The sequence below is a fragment of the Brassica napus genome, chromosome C2, assembly GCF_020379485.1.
Source record: "Brassica napus cultivar Da-Ae chromosome C2, Da-Ae, whole genome shotgun sequence".
Lineage (NCBI taxonomy): Eukaryota > Viridiplantae > Streptophyta > Magnoliopsida > Brassicales > Brassicaceae > Brassica > Brassica napus.
Genome location: NC_063445.1, coordinates 24,536,235 through 24,558,056, shown reverse-complemented (window position 1 = coordinate 24,558,056; position 21,822 = coordinate 24,536,235). Strand labels below are relative to the sequence as shown.

General features: G+C 39.7%; 1 protein-coding gene, 1 long non-coding RNA gene and 1 pseudogene across 2 annotated transcripts; 2 read left to right on the top strand and 1 right to left on the bottom strand.

The window, feature by feature from the left end:
* Positions 1 to 614: 614 nt before the first annotated feature.
* LOC106413512 (receptor-like protein 15) lies at positions 615 to 7,735 on the top strand. The gene is given in 7 exon segments (XM_048747658.1): positions 615 to 1,188; positions 1,404 to 1,559; positions 1,627 to 1,701; positions 1,849 to 1,923; positions 2,021 to 2,595; positions 3,550 to 3,838; positions 6,245 to 7,735. Coding segments are annotated over 7 exon segments (2,697 nt in total). The 5' UTR covers positions 615 to 995; the 3' UTR covers positions 7,579 to 7,735.
* LOC106412044 lies at positions 4,098 to 6,264 on the bottom strand. Its single transcript, XR_001282481.3, has 3 exons — positions 5,819 to 6,264; positions 5,277 to 5,506; positions 4,098 to 5,182 (listed from the first exon to the last, which is right to left on the bottom strand). It is a non-coding gene; the product is annotated as an uncharacterized LOC106412044 (long non-coding RNA).
* Positions 7,736 to 16,855: 9,120 nt separating the features above from the next.
* LOC106413511 lies at positions 16,856 to 21,570 on the top strand (annotated as a pseudogene).
* The last annotated feature ends 252 nt before the right edge of the window (positions 21,571 to 21,822 follow it).

The following is a 21,822-nucleotide window of genomic DNA, read 5'->3' as shown; positions in this document are numbered from 1 at the left end:
GCCTTAACTGTCCTAAGGCTGGATTTCTCTTCAGCCAGCAGAGTTTCTCTTCCACCACTCCCCTTTGATTTCTCTTCAGAAGTGATTCAAGCCGAAAACTTTTTTTTTTAACATTTTTTTAATAACTGACGATAACAAGGGAGTAAAAGAACAGTCCAGATCCAACAAGAAATAAGAAAAGAAATCGTGGAGAGATAAGAAGATGAAAAGATGAAATGAAAATAAACCAGCCAAAGTGGTTCTGATACCACTTGAAGAACCCTAATTTGAACCAGCTTATGTTTTAGTCTCTTGAAGTGAACTTGTCCTGAAATAGTGCCACTTATTTCTAGTCAAAAATTTTAGTCTTTGTTTATGTTTTCTAAGTTTCTAGTTTTCTACAAAACTCTTAAGTCTTTTTTTGACTCATTGTAATATAATTATGTAAACTCCTCCATAAATAAAATCAGTCTAAGTTTGAGTTATATTTTTGTTTCTTCGAAAATCTTTGTTTGATCTTAGGAGGCAATTTCCTATGACATAAATCTTTTGGTCGACCTAAGAGATGCTGACCACACATTTTCAACATAGACCTTGTCTTTGTATGCCAAACGAAACTCTTATCACACGACTCAAAGTAAACGATAGACGACAGAGATCACTCAAGCGATGATTGCGACCTCAACTGACTTGTAAGTAAATATACAATTATTTCTTGAACTGTTATTTTGCATTGAACGAATAGTCGTTGGATTCTCTTTCATTTGGTTTCTCGTTTTACTTGCAATGGAAGGGAAAGGGTTGTTGAAAAAAAAACTAGATATGTGTGATTTTACTGTTGGGGCGATTACATGGATACAAAAGCTGTGTTGAGAATGAAAGGAAGGCATTGTTAGAGCTCAAGAAATACATATTCTCAATTACTAAAGAAGAGAAGTCCGGCTCTGTGGACAGATGACACAAAGAGCGATTGTTGCCTGTGGGAGGGTGTTGTGTGCAACCAAACAAGCCTACGGATGACCAAGATTGCCTTTGGTACGCTGGACATCAAAAATAATTCTCTCCTAAATCTTTCTTTGATGCATCCCTTCGAAGATGTACGATGTCTCAACTTATCCAAGTCTAGATTCAGCTTCTTAGACCGAGAGGAGGACAGAGGATGGCATGAACAGAAAGACAACCAATTTGCTGGCTTGTTTGTTGTTGAAGGTATACCTCCTAAAGAAGCTATATGAATTTTCCTTGTATAGGCATTTACTTCATGATTTATGTTAAAATATCGTTATACGGTCTTACTATACCTTTCCGGGTGCATAGAGTCCATCAGCATGCGGACCAAGTGACTGGACTGAGATATGCTAATCATAATATGCTTAGCAAGATTCTTGTGTGCTTTTACACAAAAATAAAAGTTTCATTTGCAGGTTATAAAAGCTTAGGGAGATTAAGAAACCTTGAGATTCTGGATTTCACTTCGAATAAATTCAACAAGAGCATCTTTCCCTATCTCAGTTCTGCTACATCACTTACAACTCTTTTTCTTCGGGATAACCACATGGATGGCCCTTTTCCTGCTAAAGGTATCTTTTGTTTGATCACTTAAGTTTATAATGCATATTTTCTTATATTTATTGGATTCCCTTTCAGAACTTCGAGATTTGATAAACTTGGAACTGCTTGACCTGAGTAGAAACAGATTCAACGGCACCATACCAGTAAAAGGTAGTTGTCCATAGATGTTGTTCTTTTCTATGGTGGACTGGAAGTTTAATCAATTCAATGGCTACGTACAACATTGTTGTATCGGTTCGTGTCATCCTTGAGATGAAAATGTTCGAATATAAAAGTGTTGTACACCTTTGTTTACAGAGTTATCTGCCCGGTGGAACCTGAAAGCTCTGGATCTAAGTGACAATAAATTTACGGGCTCAATGGAATTGCAAGGCAAGTTTACTCAAATCCAATTTTGATTAAATAGAAGTGTTATGGTAGCATTCACGTTCATGTAAATTACTTGAATATTTGCATTTGATTACCACAGGGATTTGCAACCTAAAGAATATGGAAGAGCTTGACTTAAGTCGACACAAACTTTTTGGCCAGTTTCCCTCATGCTTAACTAGCTTGAGTGGACTTAGAGTTCTTGATCTCTCATCCAACCAAATGACTGGGAAGCTACCCTCTGCTCTCAGTAACCTTGAATCGCTTGAGTACTTATCCTTGTTTGATAACAACTTTGAAGGCTTCTTCTCACTTGGTTCGCTTGCAAACCTCTCAGAGCTTAGGGTCTTAAAACTTGGTTCAAAATCAAACTCACTTCAAGTAGAGTCTGAAGGTTCTTGGAAGCCAAAATTTCAGTTAAAAGCTATTCTACTAGGATCTTGCAACTTGAACAAGGTTCCTCATTTTCTCCTATATCAGAAAGGTTTGCATCAAGTTGATCTCTCTGACAATAAAATATCTGGAAATTTCCCTTCTTGGCTAATGGAGAACAATACAGAACTCAAAGTTTTGCGTCTACAAAATAATTATCTCACGAGCTTTCAGCTACCAAAACATACTCATGGGCTGACTTTCCTGGACGTGTCAATGAATGAGTTCAATCATATGTTTCCTGTAGGGGTATTCAATCCGGATATCGGTTCGGTTTCGGTTCGGTTTTTTCGGTTTTTCGGTATTTCGGTATTTCGGTTAGTAAAATATAACTACCATTCTAAATCCATATTTATTTCGGTTCTGTTCGGTTTATATACCATCGGTTTTCAGTTTATTCGGTTTTATACCAAAAAACATAATTTTTTATTTTGGGATCATATTATATGAATTTTAGAGTCTTGTTGTCAGCACATTCATTTATTAAAAAATATTATAAGTTTAAATAAAAGAACAAAAATAAAAAATGTTTCTATCATCTAATAAAATAATCAAATCTATAATTAAAATCAAAGCTCAAAATTTTGATAATAAAAATAAAAAACAAAAAATAAAACAGAAACACGAAGCACAAAAAATAAGTTATTATATTCTTTCATATTTAGCGTTCATCAAAGTCATGTTTCTTCTATTAAACACGAAACTCTATTCGTTTATAGATTAAAAAAAATTGTGAAGAATTTCCACTAATTGTTATCATCAAATTTATAATCTTTATTTCAATTTAGTCAATGCTAAATTAAAGCAAAAAGATCAAAAGAAGACTAAGAAAATAAGAAGCATGTTTGCGATGAATTGTTATTTAATTATAGTTCAAGTGTTTTACAAATCAGGACTATTTTATTACTGTAAAAAATATGGTAATAGTTATTAGCAAAAAAATTAACTTATGATTTTCATACGTTGTTATAAAATATATACATATTTACATGTTTCTATTTTTTGATCGGTTTTATTCGGTTTATTCGGTTTTATCGGTTATATACCGAACCATATCCAAATCCTACGGTTTTTTAAAAATCATATCCATTCGGTTTGTATGGTATATACCAAATCCAAACCATATTATCTATTTCGGTTTGGTTCGGTTCGGTATGGTTCGGTACGGTTCGGTTTTACCATATTGAACAACCCTAGTTTCCTGAGAACATTGGGTGGATACTTCCTCAATTGGTTTCTATGAATATATCTGGTAACGGCTTTCAAGGAAACTTGCCATTTTCTTTGGGCAACATGAAAGATAATTCATATGTGGATCTATCTCACGACAGTTTCGAGGGGAAGATACCTAGAGACTTTTTGAAGGGTTGTTATTCCATGCAAATTTTGACGTTGTCACACAATACACTAAGTGGAGAGGTTTTTCCGGAAGGAGAAGTACCCTATTCTAATATATCTGACTTGTTGCTGGACAACAATCATTTTAGTTTACTAAAGTGACACAAATTTATTGGGTTATTACTAGAATAACTCATATTTTTAAAAAATTATTAGAATATTTTTCTGGTCGAAATTACCCTTCTCCATAGTTATATCAAAAAATCAGAATTACAAAAGTGCCATTAATAATTGATCGCTGGAAAATTTATTTTCAAAAAAATAAATCTGCCGGATATTAAGTCTGCTAATTAAATCGGTTTAGAAAATCAAATCTGTCAAGAGAGTGGTGTCAGATTTTCTTTAAAATGGCAGATTTGTTTATACGACAGAGTTGTTTGTTCGATTTAAGTTGAAAACAGATTTTTAAGGATAAGTCTACCAAACGAGGTAACAGATTTGTTATAAATGATAGAACTTTTTGTTAGACTTAATTTTTATGGCAGATTTACGTATCCGATTTAAATGAGATAATAGATTTATTATAAATTGTAGAGTTTTGTGTTAGACTTAAATTTCTATGTCAGATTTTTTTATTTATGAAGGGGCAGATTTTTATAAGGAAATCCGGATTTGAATAAACCAAACTTAATTTAATTTTGAATTTAATTTGGTTTTCTTTAGTTTTAAATCCGGTTTATTTCTAGTGTAACTAAAATCAGAATTATGTTTAAATTTTTGAAATTGACGTTAACTTCTGACATGTACAAGTCAATAGAAGAAAATATCGCATGCACCATTTATATGAAATCATCTTGTTATGTTACACAGAGAATGATTTACATGTATCACTTTAATAAAAAAAATACATCTTGTTACGAAGGAATGATTTTGCTTGTTGAGGTACGGAGGAAATGATTTGTTTGGGTCGGTCAAACAATACTAATGGTCAAAAGGCCAAACCGTGTTAACGTTGAAACCTAATTGTACCTATAACGTTTTGTTCTCATTCTTCATCTCGTTTACAGGTTAAAGCTGTAAATAATAGCATTTTTCATGAACAACTCAATCAAACGGTTGGGAAATTTGTTCTTTATTGATTTGTCTCACGTTTACAATTTGTCAAGAATTTAATAACCGACCGAAGTATTTAATAACCGACTTCCACTTTCCACCCAATACCTTAACGGTATTTCCACTTCTAAATAAACACTATACAGACACTAAAGAGTGCAAACATGTAGATATCTATTTACAGAGAACAAGAAGCGAAGTTAAAGAGTATTGGGTTGAACTCAGAGAGGCCTAAGATTGTTCTTAGGAGAACTTATCCCTGGAGTGTCTGCAATGGAAAATCTCCATAAGGCATTGACATGTTGAGGTAATGCGTAATCCATCGCGACTCAAGTACCAACCAATACTTTCTCCACACCATCCAGAACCTCTAATCCTCCTGTTTTCACACGTATTATTGCACAACAGATATTCTTGAGAAAGAGCAAACTCAGAAACACAAGCAACTGATTTGGTTTATTTGTTCGTCTAACCAGGAGAATACAGAGGATGATGAGACCACTCTGTTGAAAGTCCAAGCGCTTGCCTGACCAGAAAGAGGCACATATGAATGCAGAGTAAGTGAATATCCGCATAGTGTACAGAGATTGATGCAAGGTATAATTGTATAAATTGATAAAGATCAGACTAGCCTCTCCTAGTCAATTTAGAAGAACGGGTTTGTCGGTAAACTGGCCACAACGCTCATGTATGGTCTCCATCCCTGCAAAACTATCACACCCTATGAAGCCAACCAAAGATCTATATAATTATTTTCTAATGCAAACATCGAACAAGCAAAGCAGACACGAAACAAGTAGTAACTTCAAGTTCAAGATCTAGAAGACACATATTGAACTATACCACACTTGTTACCGACCAATTCAAATATGCAGTTTTACTCATTCCAAGCACGATACTTTCATTAACAGAACACAATCCCTAAAAATCGATTGAGGGTTAAAGTTCTGAAAATCGATTGAGGGTTAAAGCTCTGAAAATCGATTGAGGGTTGAAGAAAGACACAGGATTTTACCTTGAAATCACTCTTGGTTGAAAACGAGCAATTGTTTCGTCTCTTCGATTTAAAGGCGGAGACAGAGGTGAAATCGGATTCAGGGTTCCTCTTGTCTTACAGAGACGACGGCGATTCGGGTGGAGGTGACGAAATGGAAGGCGGCTCTGGCAGAGAAGAAGTTGTCGATTTGGTGTTGTCGCAAACGAAGGAGACGACTTTCTCCAGTCTCGATCAAAAGGTTTTGTTTTTCTTTATAAAAAAAATAAACATTTTCCTATTAATAATTTCCAATGGCAATCTCGTGAAAATACGAAAGAGAGACTGGTTTTTTGGTATTTTCGGTTGCCATGTGCTTTAGTCTAATAATTACAAAAGTTTATGAGTTAGTCTAGTAATTACGTGTATGATTTGAGTCATTCTAGGTAATTTCTCATCATTTTACAGGAAAGATTGGACAAGGATTGCGTAGCTTGGAATCCTTGGTAATTCTTGACATTTCGAACAACAGTCTAACGGTTGTTATTCCAAGCTGGATTGGTGAACTTCCATCTTTAGTCGCTCTACTACTTTCGAACAATATGTTAGAAGGTGAGATACCTATGTCGTTGTTCAACAAATCCAATCTTTGGCTACTGGACCTTTCTGCAAACATTTTATCTGGGGGAATACCTCCACATATTGAATCATCACTGACGTGGGTATTACTTCTACAAGATAATAATTTATGAGGGACTATTCCAGACACACTGCTAATGAACGTCTATGTACTTGATCTGAGAAATAACATGTTGTCTGGAAATATTCCTGAGTTCATCAACACTCAGAGCATCAACATTATTCTTCTGCGGGGGAATAATTTAACAGGTCCTATTCCTCGACAGTTGTGTGACCTAAGAAACATCCACCTTCTGGATCTTGCCAACAACAAGTTGAATGGATCCATACCTGCATGCCTTAGCAATACATCATTTGGTTTGGGATCAGAGGAGGATGCATTTTCCTCTTTTGATTTTAGCTTCGGTGTAAGTTCTAGTAGTTTCCAGGCTGGTTATGATCTGGAACAAGATTCCACTTCCACAAAAGGTGCTGGTAGATATTTCAGTTCCTTTCTTGTGCTAGATCCGTTTAATGCAGGCTTCTTGGCAAGATCTACCCGGACCAAGATTGAATTTGAAATAAAACACCGATATGATTCCTACATAGGTGAAAATCTCCAGTTATTGTTTGGAATGGATCTTTCTAAAAATGAGCTGAGTGGTGAGATCCCAGTAGAGCTCGGAGCTCTTATGGAATTACAAGCTCTCAATCTCTCTCACAACAAGCTATCAGGAGTGATACCAGAAAGCTTTCAAGGTCTGAAGAATGTGGAAAGCCTTGATCTCTCCTCTAACTGGTTACAAGGTCGGATCCCTCCGCAACTAGCAGAGCTGAGCAGCCTGGCGGTCTTTAATGTCTCGTTCAACAATTTATCTGGAGTCATTCCACAAGGAAGACAGTTTAACACCTTTGACTCACAAAGCTTTTTAGGTAATCCTTTTCTATGTGGACAACAAACCAACACAAGCTGCGGAGGTAACTCAATCCACTCCCCAGATAATGTTGTGAAAGACGAAGAAGGCACAATCGACATGGAGTCTTTCTACTGGAGTTTTGCTGCAGCCTATGTGACCATACTTGTTGGGTTATTCACGTCTCTCTCTTTTAATTCTCCTTGGAGCAGATTTTGGTTCTATAAGGTTGAAGTTTCCATCCACAAGGTGAGAAATTTGTTGTGTTAAACCATTAGTGTCGTTCCAATATGTCTATGTTCTTCACAAAGAACCCCTCCAGGTTTTGTTGTGTAAAACGAACCAGAAAATAAAAACTTCGTGTTTGGTTCCTATAATCCTATGTATTGTGACTACTGATATTTACTTATATTTATGAAACCATTATTTACGTTACAATCCCTTCATGTTTTTTTTTTTAACTCAATCCATTCATGTTTTCCCGTCTTTAGTCTCACGCCCTTCTAAGTTAGGTGCTTGATCAAACAGATTACTCTGTTTTTTTAAGAGCAGCTCCTTATTTTTTTTTTTTTTAGAATTAATGCATAATTAAATTATTATAATAGCATTAACTTTTTGTTTTAGAAACTCTTACCGGTTACAACCTATAATGCTGGTCTATTATCGTAGGTTTCTAAGATGGTTTTAGGAAGAAAAGTAGTGCGCGGGTCCCACCATTTTAGAAAAAATCGATAACAAAAGTTGTGAAAGAGTGATCGACTTTTGCATGTTTCTTGTGCTGTTTGCGGACCCTACATATACGTGGCGGTCTGCGATTGATTACTTTTTTTTTTAATTTTTTTAATAAAATTAAAAAAAAAGATTAAAAAATCCAAAAACAAGTTTACCGATAATCCCTCTAAGCTTTTTCTTATTACGACAATCTTATAATGGTCGTGTGGTAATATTTACCTCAGTAAATAACAAAAACCTTAGTCAATTTACTAGTAACTAAATCCTATTGTTTGGCTATCTTGGTAGGCTGATAAAAAAATCTTAGGGGAATTCCACATAATTCTTTTCCAATCTGTTTTAGTATTTTCATCAACTATATTGCTTAGTACTAAGCATTTTTCCTATGACATAAAGCTTTGGTCGACCACTCATATTCGACAGAGACCTTGACTTTGAAATGCCAAACGAATCTCTTATCATACGACTCAAAGTAAACGATAGACGACAGTGATCACTCATGCTACCACTGGGACCTTAGTTGACTTTGTTGCTATACAATTATTTTTTAATTTGGTGTTTTCCTCTGCAAATTTGGAAAATATCTTGTAAATGAGGAGGTATCTGCATTGAACAAACAGACCCATTGATTTTCTTTCATTTGGTTTTCCTTTTACTTGTAATGGAAGGGAAGGAGTTCTTGAGAAAATACTTGATATGTGTGATTTTACTGCTGGGGCAGCTACATGGATACAAAAGCTGTGTTAACAATGAAAGGAAGGCTTTGTTCGAGCTCAAGAAATACATAATCTCAATTTCTGAAGAAGAAGAAGAGTTCGAGCTAAAGACAGACTATCTCCCGTTGGGGTGGATTTAGACCCTCTCTCAGGGCCCATTAAGACAATGAATTAGGCCCATAAAGTGGGGAAGCCCTACATCTCTCTTCTATAAATAAGGAAATATCTCCTTATTAGAGAGGACTCTCTCTTCTTCATTCTAATCTAGAACACTTTTTTTATAGGGATTTATAGATTCTAAAGTTCAGTTTACATATCATCTTTGTAATGATCTTTAATCAATAAATCTCTTTGATGTTCCATTTTCTCATTTGATTTCTATGAAGATTTCTCCTAAACCTCAAGAATCTAAGGATAAATTTCTATGAAGATTTCTCCTAAACCTCAAGAATTTAATCTTTATTCTTAGATTCTTTATTGTATGATTCCAACAAACAACACCAGCATAAACACCGTTTTTGGGTCAAACAGTTGGCGCTAGAAAGAGGGGGCAAGGAAAACTATCCTCAAAGAATCGAACTTGGGAACAACTCATGGATCTATCGATCTTGGTTCATCTAGACGACAAGCTATCAAAGTCATTGTCTAAAAGATAAGTTTACAATCATATTTCATTATTAAATTTTGATTCATTGACCACAGCATATACATGTGCTTAATCTATGAAAATAAATTTAATTTAAAAAAAAAAAACTTATCTTGGATTTAGGAGTCACCGTCAAAACGGAGATCCGTTGAAATCCATTCCATGGTCCCGACGACAACCCGGCGTGCGATGGAAGGAGAGATCAAGCAGAGCCGTTTCGTTGTGTTCCGTCGATGGACAAGGCCTCTCCTGCAGTAGCCGTACCGTCCAGATAGAGCTTCGGCAAAGGAAACAGAGGTAGTCGCGGGTCGATCCTTAAGCTGACAAGATTCAGACAACTTCTAATCTCCGGCGAGTTTGTAAAAGGACGAGGTCGTCGTTGCTTCCTCAGATCCGTCGAGCTCCATCTCCAGTCTTCACCAGACACCCAGCGAGTGGGTCAGTTCAGTATCTCCGGACCAGAGAACCTCAAAGGTACAAGCTTTCCATCCGAGAGCACTGAGCTTGAGCTTTCGGTTCAGACAACTCTTCAGTTTCACTTGAGATCGCCCAAGCTCACAAGCCACGTTCCATGTAACTCATTAACGTCATCTCCTATTCCACAAGATGAGAAGCGCCCAAGCTCACAAGCGACGGCTCTAGCCTGTGACAGAAGGAGAGAAGAGAAAGATCGTTCACTACCTTAACGGCAGTTGTGAACTCGAAAGTTCTCAGCTTTATCTTGAAAAGCTTTGCGATTTAGAGTTTTTGTCGGCCAATCATCTTTAAAGCTCGCAACGGAGAACCGAGATCTCAGCTCAGTTGGCAACGATGGTCACCACCTCCTCTCTCGTCTGTTCCGATTAAAGAGTATTGTGCCACGGACAAGGGGAAGAGTATCAATGGATGAGCTTTATTTGAAGTTGTGATGGACGTTGAGCGACAGTAAGCTTGTAGTCGGAGACCTTGAAAAGCACTCTTCGCTCTCTTGGTCAGCAACGTCACCACTCGTCACGATCGAAACAAGGTTCGAGCTCATACGGTTAAAGCCAAACAATGGTCTTGTGCTCTACTCAGCAAGAGCCAACGTCATCACCATCGCAGTACTCCGACAGTGCTAAAGGATGAAGAGCTAAAGATGCAAGGAATTGGCAGACTTATAGCATGTCTTTCTCGTCGACAACACGTCTTCAAAGCTCCATCAAGCGAAGCTTCTTGTCGACCTGAAACTCTCCAACAAGGCCCTGCTCTTTCCAGCAAGCTCTTCGACGTATATGTCACGAGCAGGCTCTGCTCAAAGTTCTTCTCATCTCATCCATCATTTGTCACGACTAAAAGCCTTTGCTGACCAAAAGCTCACCCTAACTTGGTCTCGGCATTAACCAATCTCTCTCATCTCTTCTCGTCGCTCATCTCGTGAGCTTACCAACGAGACACTATGAAGCCCACAGGTTCTTGGCAAAGAGCAGTGACCGGCTCTGTCCCTCTGTTACGAGACTACTGCAACAAGTTGGACATGAACAAGATTCTCTTTGGGATTGCAGCATCAAGGCTCCGCCTCCGTAGGTGTTCAGCTTCTCGTTCTCGACAAATTGAGGCTTCTTGCGCTTCACCACCATGACGTCTTTAAGCTCCATTAACGGAAGCTTGTTGCCTACTCATCACAGACCCCACAACTCCACAGCGCGTTCATCAACATTATCATAGCCTTACAAGCATACACGCCAACAACTTGCTCGGCACACACGATCGCAACACGAGACTTTGGGTCGGCAATAGCTCGGTAAACATGTATTCTAGGCACGAGTTTAAATTGAACTTGCTTTTTATTAGGCACGAGTTTGCGGTAGTCTCGCTTGTTGTTAGACATGAGTTTACAAAAACTCGCTCTTGGCTAGGCATGAGTTTAAAGAAACTCTCCTTTTACTAGGCACGAGTTCTCAGTAGACTCGCCTCTCTCTCGGCATGAGTCCAGTAAACTCGTCTTTCACTAAGCACGAGTTTAAAGCAAACTCGCCTTTTACTAGGCACAAGTTCAATGTAAACTCGCCTAAGCGTCATAGGCATGAATGCGCTAGTTCAATGTCTCATAAACCCTATTCGTAAAGTTCGCAGAGATCGGTTTCATCTCTCTCTACAAACTTTGGGGGGCTTACTGTTGGGGTGGATTTAGCCTATGACCTACGAATGGCTTGATCCTCTCCTAGAGGTACGTAGGCAGCCTTAAATGGTCCACCTATAAAAAAACAATCTCCTAACAAGTAGGAGCGCGAATTGTTTTGAACGATGCTTACGCACAAGCACGACCTTGTCTCTCGGACGAACGTATTAGCACTCGTGCCCACTAACGAGCATGTACTGATCAGACACGTGCTCGAGGGATCCCCGGTCGTATCACGGTCTCAGTCGATGCGATCGAGACAACAGCTTTCAATCATCTTATGATCCTTTAAAGCCAGGTTTGGCCAACCTAACATTTTTAGGATTACTTTAAGATCGAATGAGAACCGCTGTCGCTCGAAACTATAAACGATGATCTTCGAAGTCGAACATTTATACTTTCTCGAGGACTCGAACTGACGGCATAACGCGTCAAGATTCGATAAGACTGGACAATCGACTCTCCGGTTTAATTCGAAACACTGACCGAATCGCCAAGTCAAAATCGTTAGAATCAAATGTCTGAAACACAATTCAGCGACTCGTCGAAAGGCAACTAGCACTTCCGAGTCCACGAGACTGTGTTTCACGACTAAGGCAAACTTCGTTTTAAAAAAAAAGACAACTTCTAAGGCCCAAAAGGAAAACAAACCATAAGGCTTGCTGGAGGTCTGAAACGAAAAACAGCCGCAAAGTAAAGAGTTTAGAAATTACGTCAACAAAAGCCTCAAAGGGCTAAAAACAGAAAGCTTAAGAAAATCAACAACAACATATGAGGTTAGTTTTCGGCACGGTCGGGGTCTTCCTCGACGACTCGAGCTTCGAGCTGATCTGAGGTGCCTCCAGCCTCGTCTGTTGTCGAAGCAGGCAGATTCTCAACTTCGTCGACCACTCCTTCCTCTGTTCCTTGCGGATTATCCCCGGGGACCCGCTCGTCTGATTTTTCACCACCCTCTTCTTCAGCTGAAGAGTCTGAGAGTTCAAGCAGGTCAACAGGCTCCGATCCCGCCTCCGCGAGTCCCAAAGCCTCCGCGAGTCCCAAAGGAAGAGTCGGATTCGCGTCGCTAACTCCGAGTATCGGGATCAATGACTCCTCACTCACGACGAGGTTGGCTATTGACGGGGCAGGGTCCAGTACAAGTGGAGCAGTTGCATCCTCGGACCTTTCGACCCTGCTAACGACCTCATGTCCCTGAACAGACGACTCCCCGAGCTCTCTCCCGGTCGGTTTGTTCGACCTTTCGATCGCATGATCTCCCTGAGATCTAGTTGGAGTTTGGAGGGAAGCCGCGGTCCTGCGTCAATCAGACCTGTGTTCGACCCGTATGGGTCAATCGCTGCCAAATCTTCCTCGTTCAAGAAGGTGGACGGGAGATGAAGCGGAGACAAATAGAGAAGCTCTTCGGGAATCCCACCAACAGTTAAGCGTTTAGCCTCAGCTTCGAACTCCTTCTCCTGCTCAGCAAACAGGTCGATCATCTCTTGCGGGATATCAATCCCCCTATCCTTAAGCGCTTCAAGACACTTCTTCGTTCCAAAGGCTTGGCTCTGCAGGGATCTCGCCGTCTCGAAATCACCACGACGCTTCTCGAGGTCTCGAATTTTAGCAAAACGATGATTGATTTTTACAATCATAGCCGTTTGAACACAGACTCGCTCATGTGTAACCTCGTAACTTTGAGAGTCCCTCAACCGGTTGACCTCTTTAAGATGCCTTAAAGCCGTAGCCACCCTCTTCTCCTCCAAAGCAGTTTTCTCTTTTTCCAAAGCAGTTCTCTCTCGTTCGAGTCCTCTGATCTTCTCACCGGCACTTTTGAATTTGTCCTTCAGCTCCCCGAACTTCTCCATAAACTTCTCCTTCTGAGCTTTCTTTCCTGCGAGTAACCGACTCTGCTCCGCTTCTGCCTTGTTGATCGCCGCCCTGAATTCACTCGTCTTGCGGTTGAGAACCGTGTCCCTCCCTCGCACGAGTCTGTCAGTTTGCTTCAGCTTGGAGATGGTCTCTTTAAGGGCTGTGTCATACAACTCAACGACGTAGTTCATGCTCCCATCGCTCTGCATGAACAAAGGGGAGGATCAGAACTAAGAATATAGAGAAGGCGAGACGAGGAGAGTAATCCTTACCAAAACCTTGGTCCTCGCTGCATCAACATATGCGTCTTTGAAGAGATCTTTAACTGGAGGCATATCCTTGGCGCCACCTCGAATTTGTCGAATAAGCTCAGCACATTCCGACGGAGCGTAAGCAAGTGGAGTGTCGCCGTCATACTTGAATTCAACGCGATCGCAGAATTTGATTTGATGCTCCTCCGAGGCTGAACCACCCCCCCCCCCCCCCCCCACCCCTCCCCCCCCCCTCCCCCCCCCTCCCCCCCCCCCCCCCCCCCTGTGGTCGTCGGAGGCGCCACCGAAGGAGTCTTTGCAGCAGAAGCGGACGCGTCACTCCCACAGGAAGGTTTCTTCCTCTTCTCTAGCGGAATGTTCGGGGAACCGCTCGACTCAACGACAGCTCGAGTCGCAGCATCACGAGAAGAGCCTTCATGAACAACCGGTTCGTGACCCTCGGCGTCCCCGATAGGTTCCGACTGCCCCTCAGTAGACTTCTTCCTCTTTTTCTTCTCCTTCTTCTTCTTCTTCCTCGGAGGTTCATCAGACCCGGTCCTCGCTTGGGCGTCGATTTAAGCAGAAGAATCCGGAGCAGACCTTTTCTTCTTGTTACCGTCAGTCACAGATGGCTCGGCATCTCTCGTTCAGAAGACTGCACGAGATCCTCCCTCGAGGATTCGATATTGATTGGGCCTACAGGTGGTCCCGAGGAAACAGCAGGAGGGGGAGGCCCTGAAGGAGTCGTCTCACCAAAAGTCGTCTTACTAGGAATCGTCTCACCAGGAGTCGTCTCACTAAGAGTCGTCTCACCAGGAGTCATCTTACTAGGAGTCGTCTCACCAGGAGTCGCAGAAGACATCTTTTTCCCTCCGCTCAGCTTCTTCTTGATTAGTGCGCTCAAGTCCGGAAGTTCCTTCATCTCCCTAGCTGCTTTGATCACCTTTTGCTCGGCACGATTGAATATCGAAAAGTGCCGCTTGTTGCCGGTAATCAAAGTTGGTTAATCGGATCTCCAGTCCCCTGCAAGAGGTCGACGAGTCAACTCCGGATAAAGGCCTCGAGTGAACAGACGCGAGCCAAGAAAAATATGTAATCACAAAAAGAAAACTTACTCTTCGAAATCCTATCGATGGCTCCTCGAATCCTCTCGACCGTGATGTCTTTCCAACTTACTTGAACACGCGACACGACGGCACGAGCATTAGCAATGAACTCTTCTGGATAGGAGGCCGAATATGGGTGATCGACTGCAATCAAATGAGGACTCGTCAGTCAGAAAACGAAAAAAAAAAATAGTCGATAAGCTAACAACTCTACCGAGCTTATGATTCCATAAAAATCAAAAGGAATCGCCGGACGGCTCCTCGAAGGCAAAACCATCAAATTTGACGTAAAAATAGAAGCGCTGCCAATTGGTCGTCCTGCTGGGGTGGTCAACAATCACATTGTAGTTGAGCCTCATCTGAATCGAGAACAATACGTCCCCCATAGACTTAACGTAGGTCAGCTCTTCAAGAGTCCGCACGCTCATCGAGATATCAATCTCCGCCACCGTCACCATCAACGCTACCGAAATACGTAACGCGCCATTCAAGAACTGGCTCATCGCCGCTCACGACGTCTCGCATAAGATGTGATGAGTCGAGGAATCGGGAACCAGAGCTTGGTCTCGCTCTGAAAGTATGACTCGTAGACACACTGAAACCCCAACGGAGGGGACCACGGCCTCTGAGACCTCGTCGGGATTAGGATAATCACTCCGACTCCTCCGCACTCTCTCAGCAAAGCTTTCACGCTGCTAGGAGTCGAACGAGTCTCCTCGACGTTCTCCCACGTTTGTCCTTCCACGACAGGAGAACGCATCTGTTCCGGCGCCAAAGCCGGGAGATCCTCGAAGATCCCTTCGGGGTGATAACAACATGGAACGAAGTCAGGGAGAGAAGCCTCTCCTTCACTTGCTCCACCCTGACCGTCTCTCGCAATCAACGAAGCAGCCTCTCTCTCCTCGCGGAGTTGACGTGCCGACTCAGCAACGAGGACTCGCTGAGGCGTATAAATATTCTCCGTATCCATCATGGCTTCACGATGAATCGTCTCGAAGTCAGAGGGAGAGTTCGACTCGACGACACGAGCATGACTCGATTCGGTCGTTCTTGCCACAGCCTTCCCTTTTTTGTGCCCTGGAAAGCCTACCGCTACTGCCCGACGACATGCTCAAAGGACTAAGACTACAAAGTTAGAGAGAGAAGCGGAAAGCAAGAGAGAGAAAGTACCTGAACCGGATGAAGAGTGGAGAAAATGAGATGCGAGGGGGGTATTTATAAGGGAAGGAGCGCATCGCACCCCGAGGCGTCATCATTAGGCCTAGATGGGCCTAGACCGGCCCATTTGGGCGCGTGAAACTCACCACGACTCGCGACGTTTCGACTTCTCGAGGAAAACCAAGACCGGTTTGAATCGAGACCAACAGTCGAAATCAAAACCGAAAGAAACCGCCGGTCCAAATCGAATCGGTCAAATCACGGGGTGAGAATAAACGAGCTGCTCACACAGTCGAGGAATCGAGTGAGATCATAAACCTGGAACAATTGTCTTGCAAACCCTACTTCCAAATTCGCTGAGTCGGCTACGCTACTCACCAGCGAACTGGGAGAACTTACTGCTGGGTATGGGCTTAGCCCTCCAAAAAGGCCCACAAGACAATTATCCAGATACATGATCACAACAAAGAAAGTCGGCTCGTCGACTTGCGAGCCGGTGATCGACTTGGCTTTAGACTGCTTTTGATCGGCGAGACGACCAACCAAAAGTCGTCGGCTCGATGACTCGAGTCAGCGGCTCGACACTTCGGCCCAACCACTTGAGGAGGCCCGTCAGGACAGAGCACATTAGGTTAACGAGCATGTGTCTATAAAAGGAGGAGAAAAGGCAACAAGGAGGGGATCCGCAAACTACTACACTCACTTTCGGCTAGATTTAGGGTTTCATATCTTACTTCTCGCCGACTTGTACGGTTCGACGAACCAGCTTTTGCCGGACTAATTCCTTTGTTCTCTCACCCTTTCGTAACACTGTTTCGACTCATTGATCTAATAAAACACGTCTTTGTCTTGACCCACCGACGAGAACTCGTCCTTTCTCTTTACTAGTTTATCGACAGTCTCGGTCCAAACATCTCCCTTCTTGGACTGATGACACAACGAGCGATTGCTGCCAGTGGACGGGAGTTATGTGCAAGCACACAAGCAAACGGGTAATCGAGATTGCCTTTGGTGAACTGAAACTCAAAGAGAGTTCTCTCCTGAATCTTTCTCTGCTGCATCCTTTTGAAGAAGTTCGAAGTCTGTACTTATCCAAGTCCAAATTCAGTTTCTTATACCCGATAGAAGAGAGAGGATGGCATGAAGAGACAAACAACCAATTTGCTGGCTTCTTTGATGATGTTGAAGGTATACCAGGCCAGGCTTTCCCCTAGTGGTTAGTTTTTAACATTTTTGTTTTCCCATTGGAAATTTGATCCTTTTTTCCTTGGAAGTTTGATACTTTCCTTGCGTTAGGGGTTTACGTCTCTAAAGAACCTATATGGATTTTGTTTGTTTATTCCAAAATTTTGTGGTTAACGTCTCAAAAGTTTGATACATAGTACGCTCATTTATTATGCCTTTATTGGTGCGTAGAGTTCATTATCTGTATGCATACAAAGTTTTTTTGATAATATACAAAGTTACTGGATATATAGAGATACGCTTAGCAAGATTCTTGTACGTATTATCCAAAGAAAATGCTCCATTTGCAGGTTATAAAAGCTTAGGGAAATTAAGAAACCTTGAGATTCTGGATCTCTCTTCAAATAAATTCAGCAATAGCATGTTTCCGTTTCTTAACGCCGCCACGTCACTTAGAACTCTATTTCTTCGGGATAACTACATGGGTGGCCCCTCGTCGTCTTAAAGGTATACAGTAAAAACTCAGTAAATTTGATAATAATGAGGACTATAATATATTATTAATTTATAAAGCTATTAATTTTCAAATTTTTTCTTCATATTTTACCGTATATATATTAATTTCAATTTTAAAAGTTTATTTTTCTATTATTTTATTATATTGTTTGGTGTATATGAATTACATTTCATAGAATTTAAATATTGTTTTAGATATTAATATTAGTAAATATTGTAAAAAATATATTTAAGCTTCAAGAGAAAACAGAGATAAACTCTATTGTGAGTAAAAAATAAACAAAATGATTTTTTGTTTGTACTAAATAAAAAAAAAATATATATATGTATATATATATATATATATATTATTAAGTTATGATTTTAATGGAATCGTAGTATTTACATAGAATTTTTAAAAAAAATATATTATTTTATCAGTTTGTGTCATATTTTAAACTGCTCTAACTCACTGAACAATTTATTAATTTACAGTGATTATTAATTTATTGAGTATTAACTAATAGAAGTTTTAATGTATTTTTTTCTTCTATTCATTTTATAATGCTGCAGTTTTATGTCATATAGTCAAACTGTATCATTCTTATATTCGTTCTTTTAGAGCTTCAAGAGCTGATAAACTTGGAACTGCTGGACCTCAGTATTAACAGATTTAATGGCACCATTACAATAAAAGGTACTTGTCCATTTTTCTCCACTGCAGTTTTATAAGAATACAACATTATTGTACTAGTTTGCGGATGAACATGTTCGTGTTTAAAAGTTCTTACCCCTATGTGGCAGAGTTATCTACCCTGAGAAGCTGAAAGCTCTGGATCTAAGTGATAATGAATTTTCTGGATCAATTGAATTGCAAGGCAAATTCAAAGTACTTCAGTTTTTGATTAAGATGTTGTGGTTGAATTCACATTAATGTAAATGACTTAAGTTTCTATATATAACTTCTGTAGGGATTTGCAAACTGAAAAATATGCAAGAGCTTGATTTAAGTCGAAACAAACTTGTAAGCCAGTTTCCCATATGTTTAACTGGCTTAACTGGACTTCGAGTTCTTGATCTCTCATCCAACGAAATGACTGGGAAGCTACCATCTGCTCTCAGCAACCTTGTATCGCTTGAGTACTTGTCTTTGTTTGATAACAACTTCGAAGGCCTTTTCTCACTTGGTTCGCTCTCCAACCTCCCAAAGCTTAGAGTGATAAAACTTGGCTCCAAATCAAAATCACTTCAAGTAGTAGAGTCTGAAGGTTCTTGGAAGCCAAAATTTCAGTTGAATGCTATTGTACTAGGATCTAGCAACTTGGACAAGTTCCCTCATTTTCTCCGGCAACAGAAAGGTTTGCGTGAAGTTGATCTCTCCAACAATAAAATATCTGGAAACTTTCCCACTTGGCTAATGGAGAACAATAGGAACTTCAAGTTTTGCGTCTAGAGAATAATTATCTCACGAATTTTCAGCTACCAAAATCTACTCATGGTCTTGGTTTCCTAGACGTGTCAGTGAATAAATTCAATCATCTGTTTCCTGAAAACATTTGATGGATACTTCCTCAGTTAAGTATTATGAATATATCAGGTAATGGTTTTCAAGGCAATCTGCCATTTTCTCTGAGTAACATGACAGAGATTTTATATCTGGATATATCTCACAACAATTTCCAGGGGAAGATACCACGAGGCTTTTTGAAGGAATGTTATTTCATAGGAAGTTTGAAGTTGTCACATAAAAGATTCAGTGGAGAGGTTTTTCCAGAAGAAGTGCCAGCATTTTCTGGTATATCAGAGTTGTTTATGGATAACAATCAGTTTACAGGAAACATTGGGAAAGGTTTAGGGAACTTGCAATACTTGTTAGTGCTTGATATTTCAAACAGCAGTCTCTTAGGTGTTATTCCAAATTGTATTGGCCAACTTCCACAACTAACTGCGCTTTTGCTTTCAAACAACTCGCTGGAAGGTAATATACCTACGTCTTTGTTCAATATGTCTAATCTGTATCTACTGGACCTCTCAGCGAACCGTTTATCTGGGGACATTCCTCCACACATCATATCTGCAATGCCGTCAATTGTGTTCCTGCAAGATAATAATTTATCAGGGATTATTCCAGACACATTGCTAATGAATGTCACTGTACTTGATCTGAGAAATAACAGATTGTCTCGGAGTATCCCGGAGTTCACCAACATCCAAAGCATTGGTATTCTTCTTCTACGGGGTAATGATTTAACAGGTCGTATCCCTCGCCACCTGTGTGGCCTAAGAACCATCCACCTCCTGGATCTTGCCAACAACAGACTGAATTGACCCACACCTTCATGTCTTGGCAATGCATCATTTGGTTTGGGAAAAGAGGATTCATTATATTTATTTGAGTTGAGGTCAGGTGAAATGTCTACTAGTTTCGAGCTTGGCTATGCTCTGGAACAGGATTCCACTCCAAAAAAAGGTGTTGGTGGCTTTTTCAATTCTCTTCTTGTGCTAGATCCGTTCATTGGGGGCATCATGGAAAAATCCACCAGGACCAAGATTGAGTTTGCAACAAAACACCGATACGATTCCTACATGGGTGGAAATCTCGAACTATTGATTGGAATGGATCTCTCAGAAAATGAGCTGAGTGGTGAGATCCCTTTTGGGCTTGGAGATCTTCATAAACTACATGCTCTCAATCTATCTCACAACAAATTATCAGGAGTGGTACCAAAAAGCTTTTCAGGTCTCAAGAACATGGAAAGCCTTGATCTTTCCTTCAACAGGTTACAAGGCCGGATCCCATCACAACTAGCAGAGCTGAGCAGCCTAGCTGTCTTCAATGTCTCGTTCAATAACTTATCAGGAGTCATTCCACAAGGAAAACAGTTTAACACCTTTGATTCACAAAGCTTCTTAGGTAATCCTTTTCTATGTGGACTACCAACCAGCACAAGCTGCTACAACAGTGGTAACTTCTTTCAAGAACCAGATAATGAAGTGGAGGAAGATGAGGGCCATATCAACATGATATCTTTTTATTGGAGCTTTGCTGGAGCTTATGTCACCATACTTCTTGAAATAATCTCATCTCTTACTTTTGACTCTCCTTGGAGCAGATTCTGGTTCTATAAGGTTGATGTTTTCATCCACAAGGTGAGAAAATTGTTGTTTTGCAACTGAGGTTGGTGCCAGATCCATCTGTTACTCTTCTTCTCAAAAAACCTCCTGCTTTGTTTTGCAACTGAGGTTTTTGAGTACTGTCCCTGTATTTGAATATATGTAATGTCCAAACATGTAACGTAATGTCCTACACAGAGGGAAAAGTGACTATTTCAACCAGAACTTCACGCGTTCGTGCATATTTCTTCCCGAACTTTGCAGTAGTGCATATTGTATACTGAACTAAACAAGAAGTCAAAAATACTACATGAACTTTACGCATCATGCCTTTTCATTTCCGAATTTTTAATAGTGTGTATTTCATACTGAATTAAACAAAAATACTACATGAACTCTCAAAATCGTGTTATTATATATATTAACCATCAAAGGTGTTAGTCATCTGTTAATTTATCAAAATGACGTCATTTGAATAAATTCTATAAACTAAAATTTTAAAAATACTATATGAACTCTCAAGATCGTACTTATATATATTGACTTTTAAAGGTGATAGTTTTCCGTTAATTTTATCAAAACATAAAACATGTTTGGATAAATTCTGTAAAATTAAAATTACTTTTTGGGAGATTCGAACTCTCACACTGGTGGACAAATATAAAATATTTGAATTAATAATAAATAATTTAAACTTATAAAATAATGATTTTAAAAGTTAAATTTTAAAACATAAATAATTATAGATTTGTTTGGTAAAACTAAAATAATAAAAATTTGGTAACATTTATTTGATTAAACTAAAACTTATATATAAGTTAATATTTACACAATTTATACAAGAAAGTTATTTTGGTTTAGTAGTTAATATGCTCTTACTTGTTCACCAGTTTGAGAGGTTGAACCTTCGAAAAAGTAATTTTTAATTTTACAGAATTTATCCAAAATGATGTTATTTGTAAAATTAACTATCATTTTTGACGGTCAATATATATAAGCACGATTTTGAGAGTGTTCAGTATACACACTACTATAAAGTTCGGGAATGATCCGTAAAGTTCAGATTGTTTAGTTCAGTATGGAATACGCACTACCGCAAAGTTTATAAATGAATAAACAC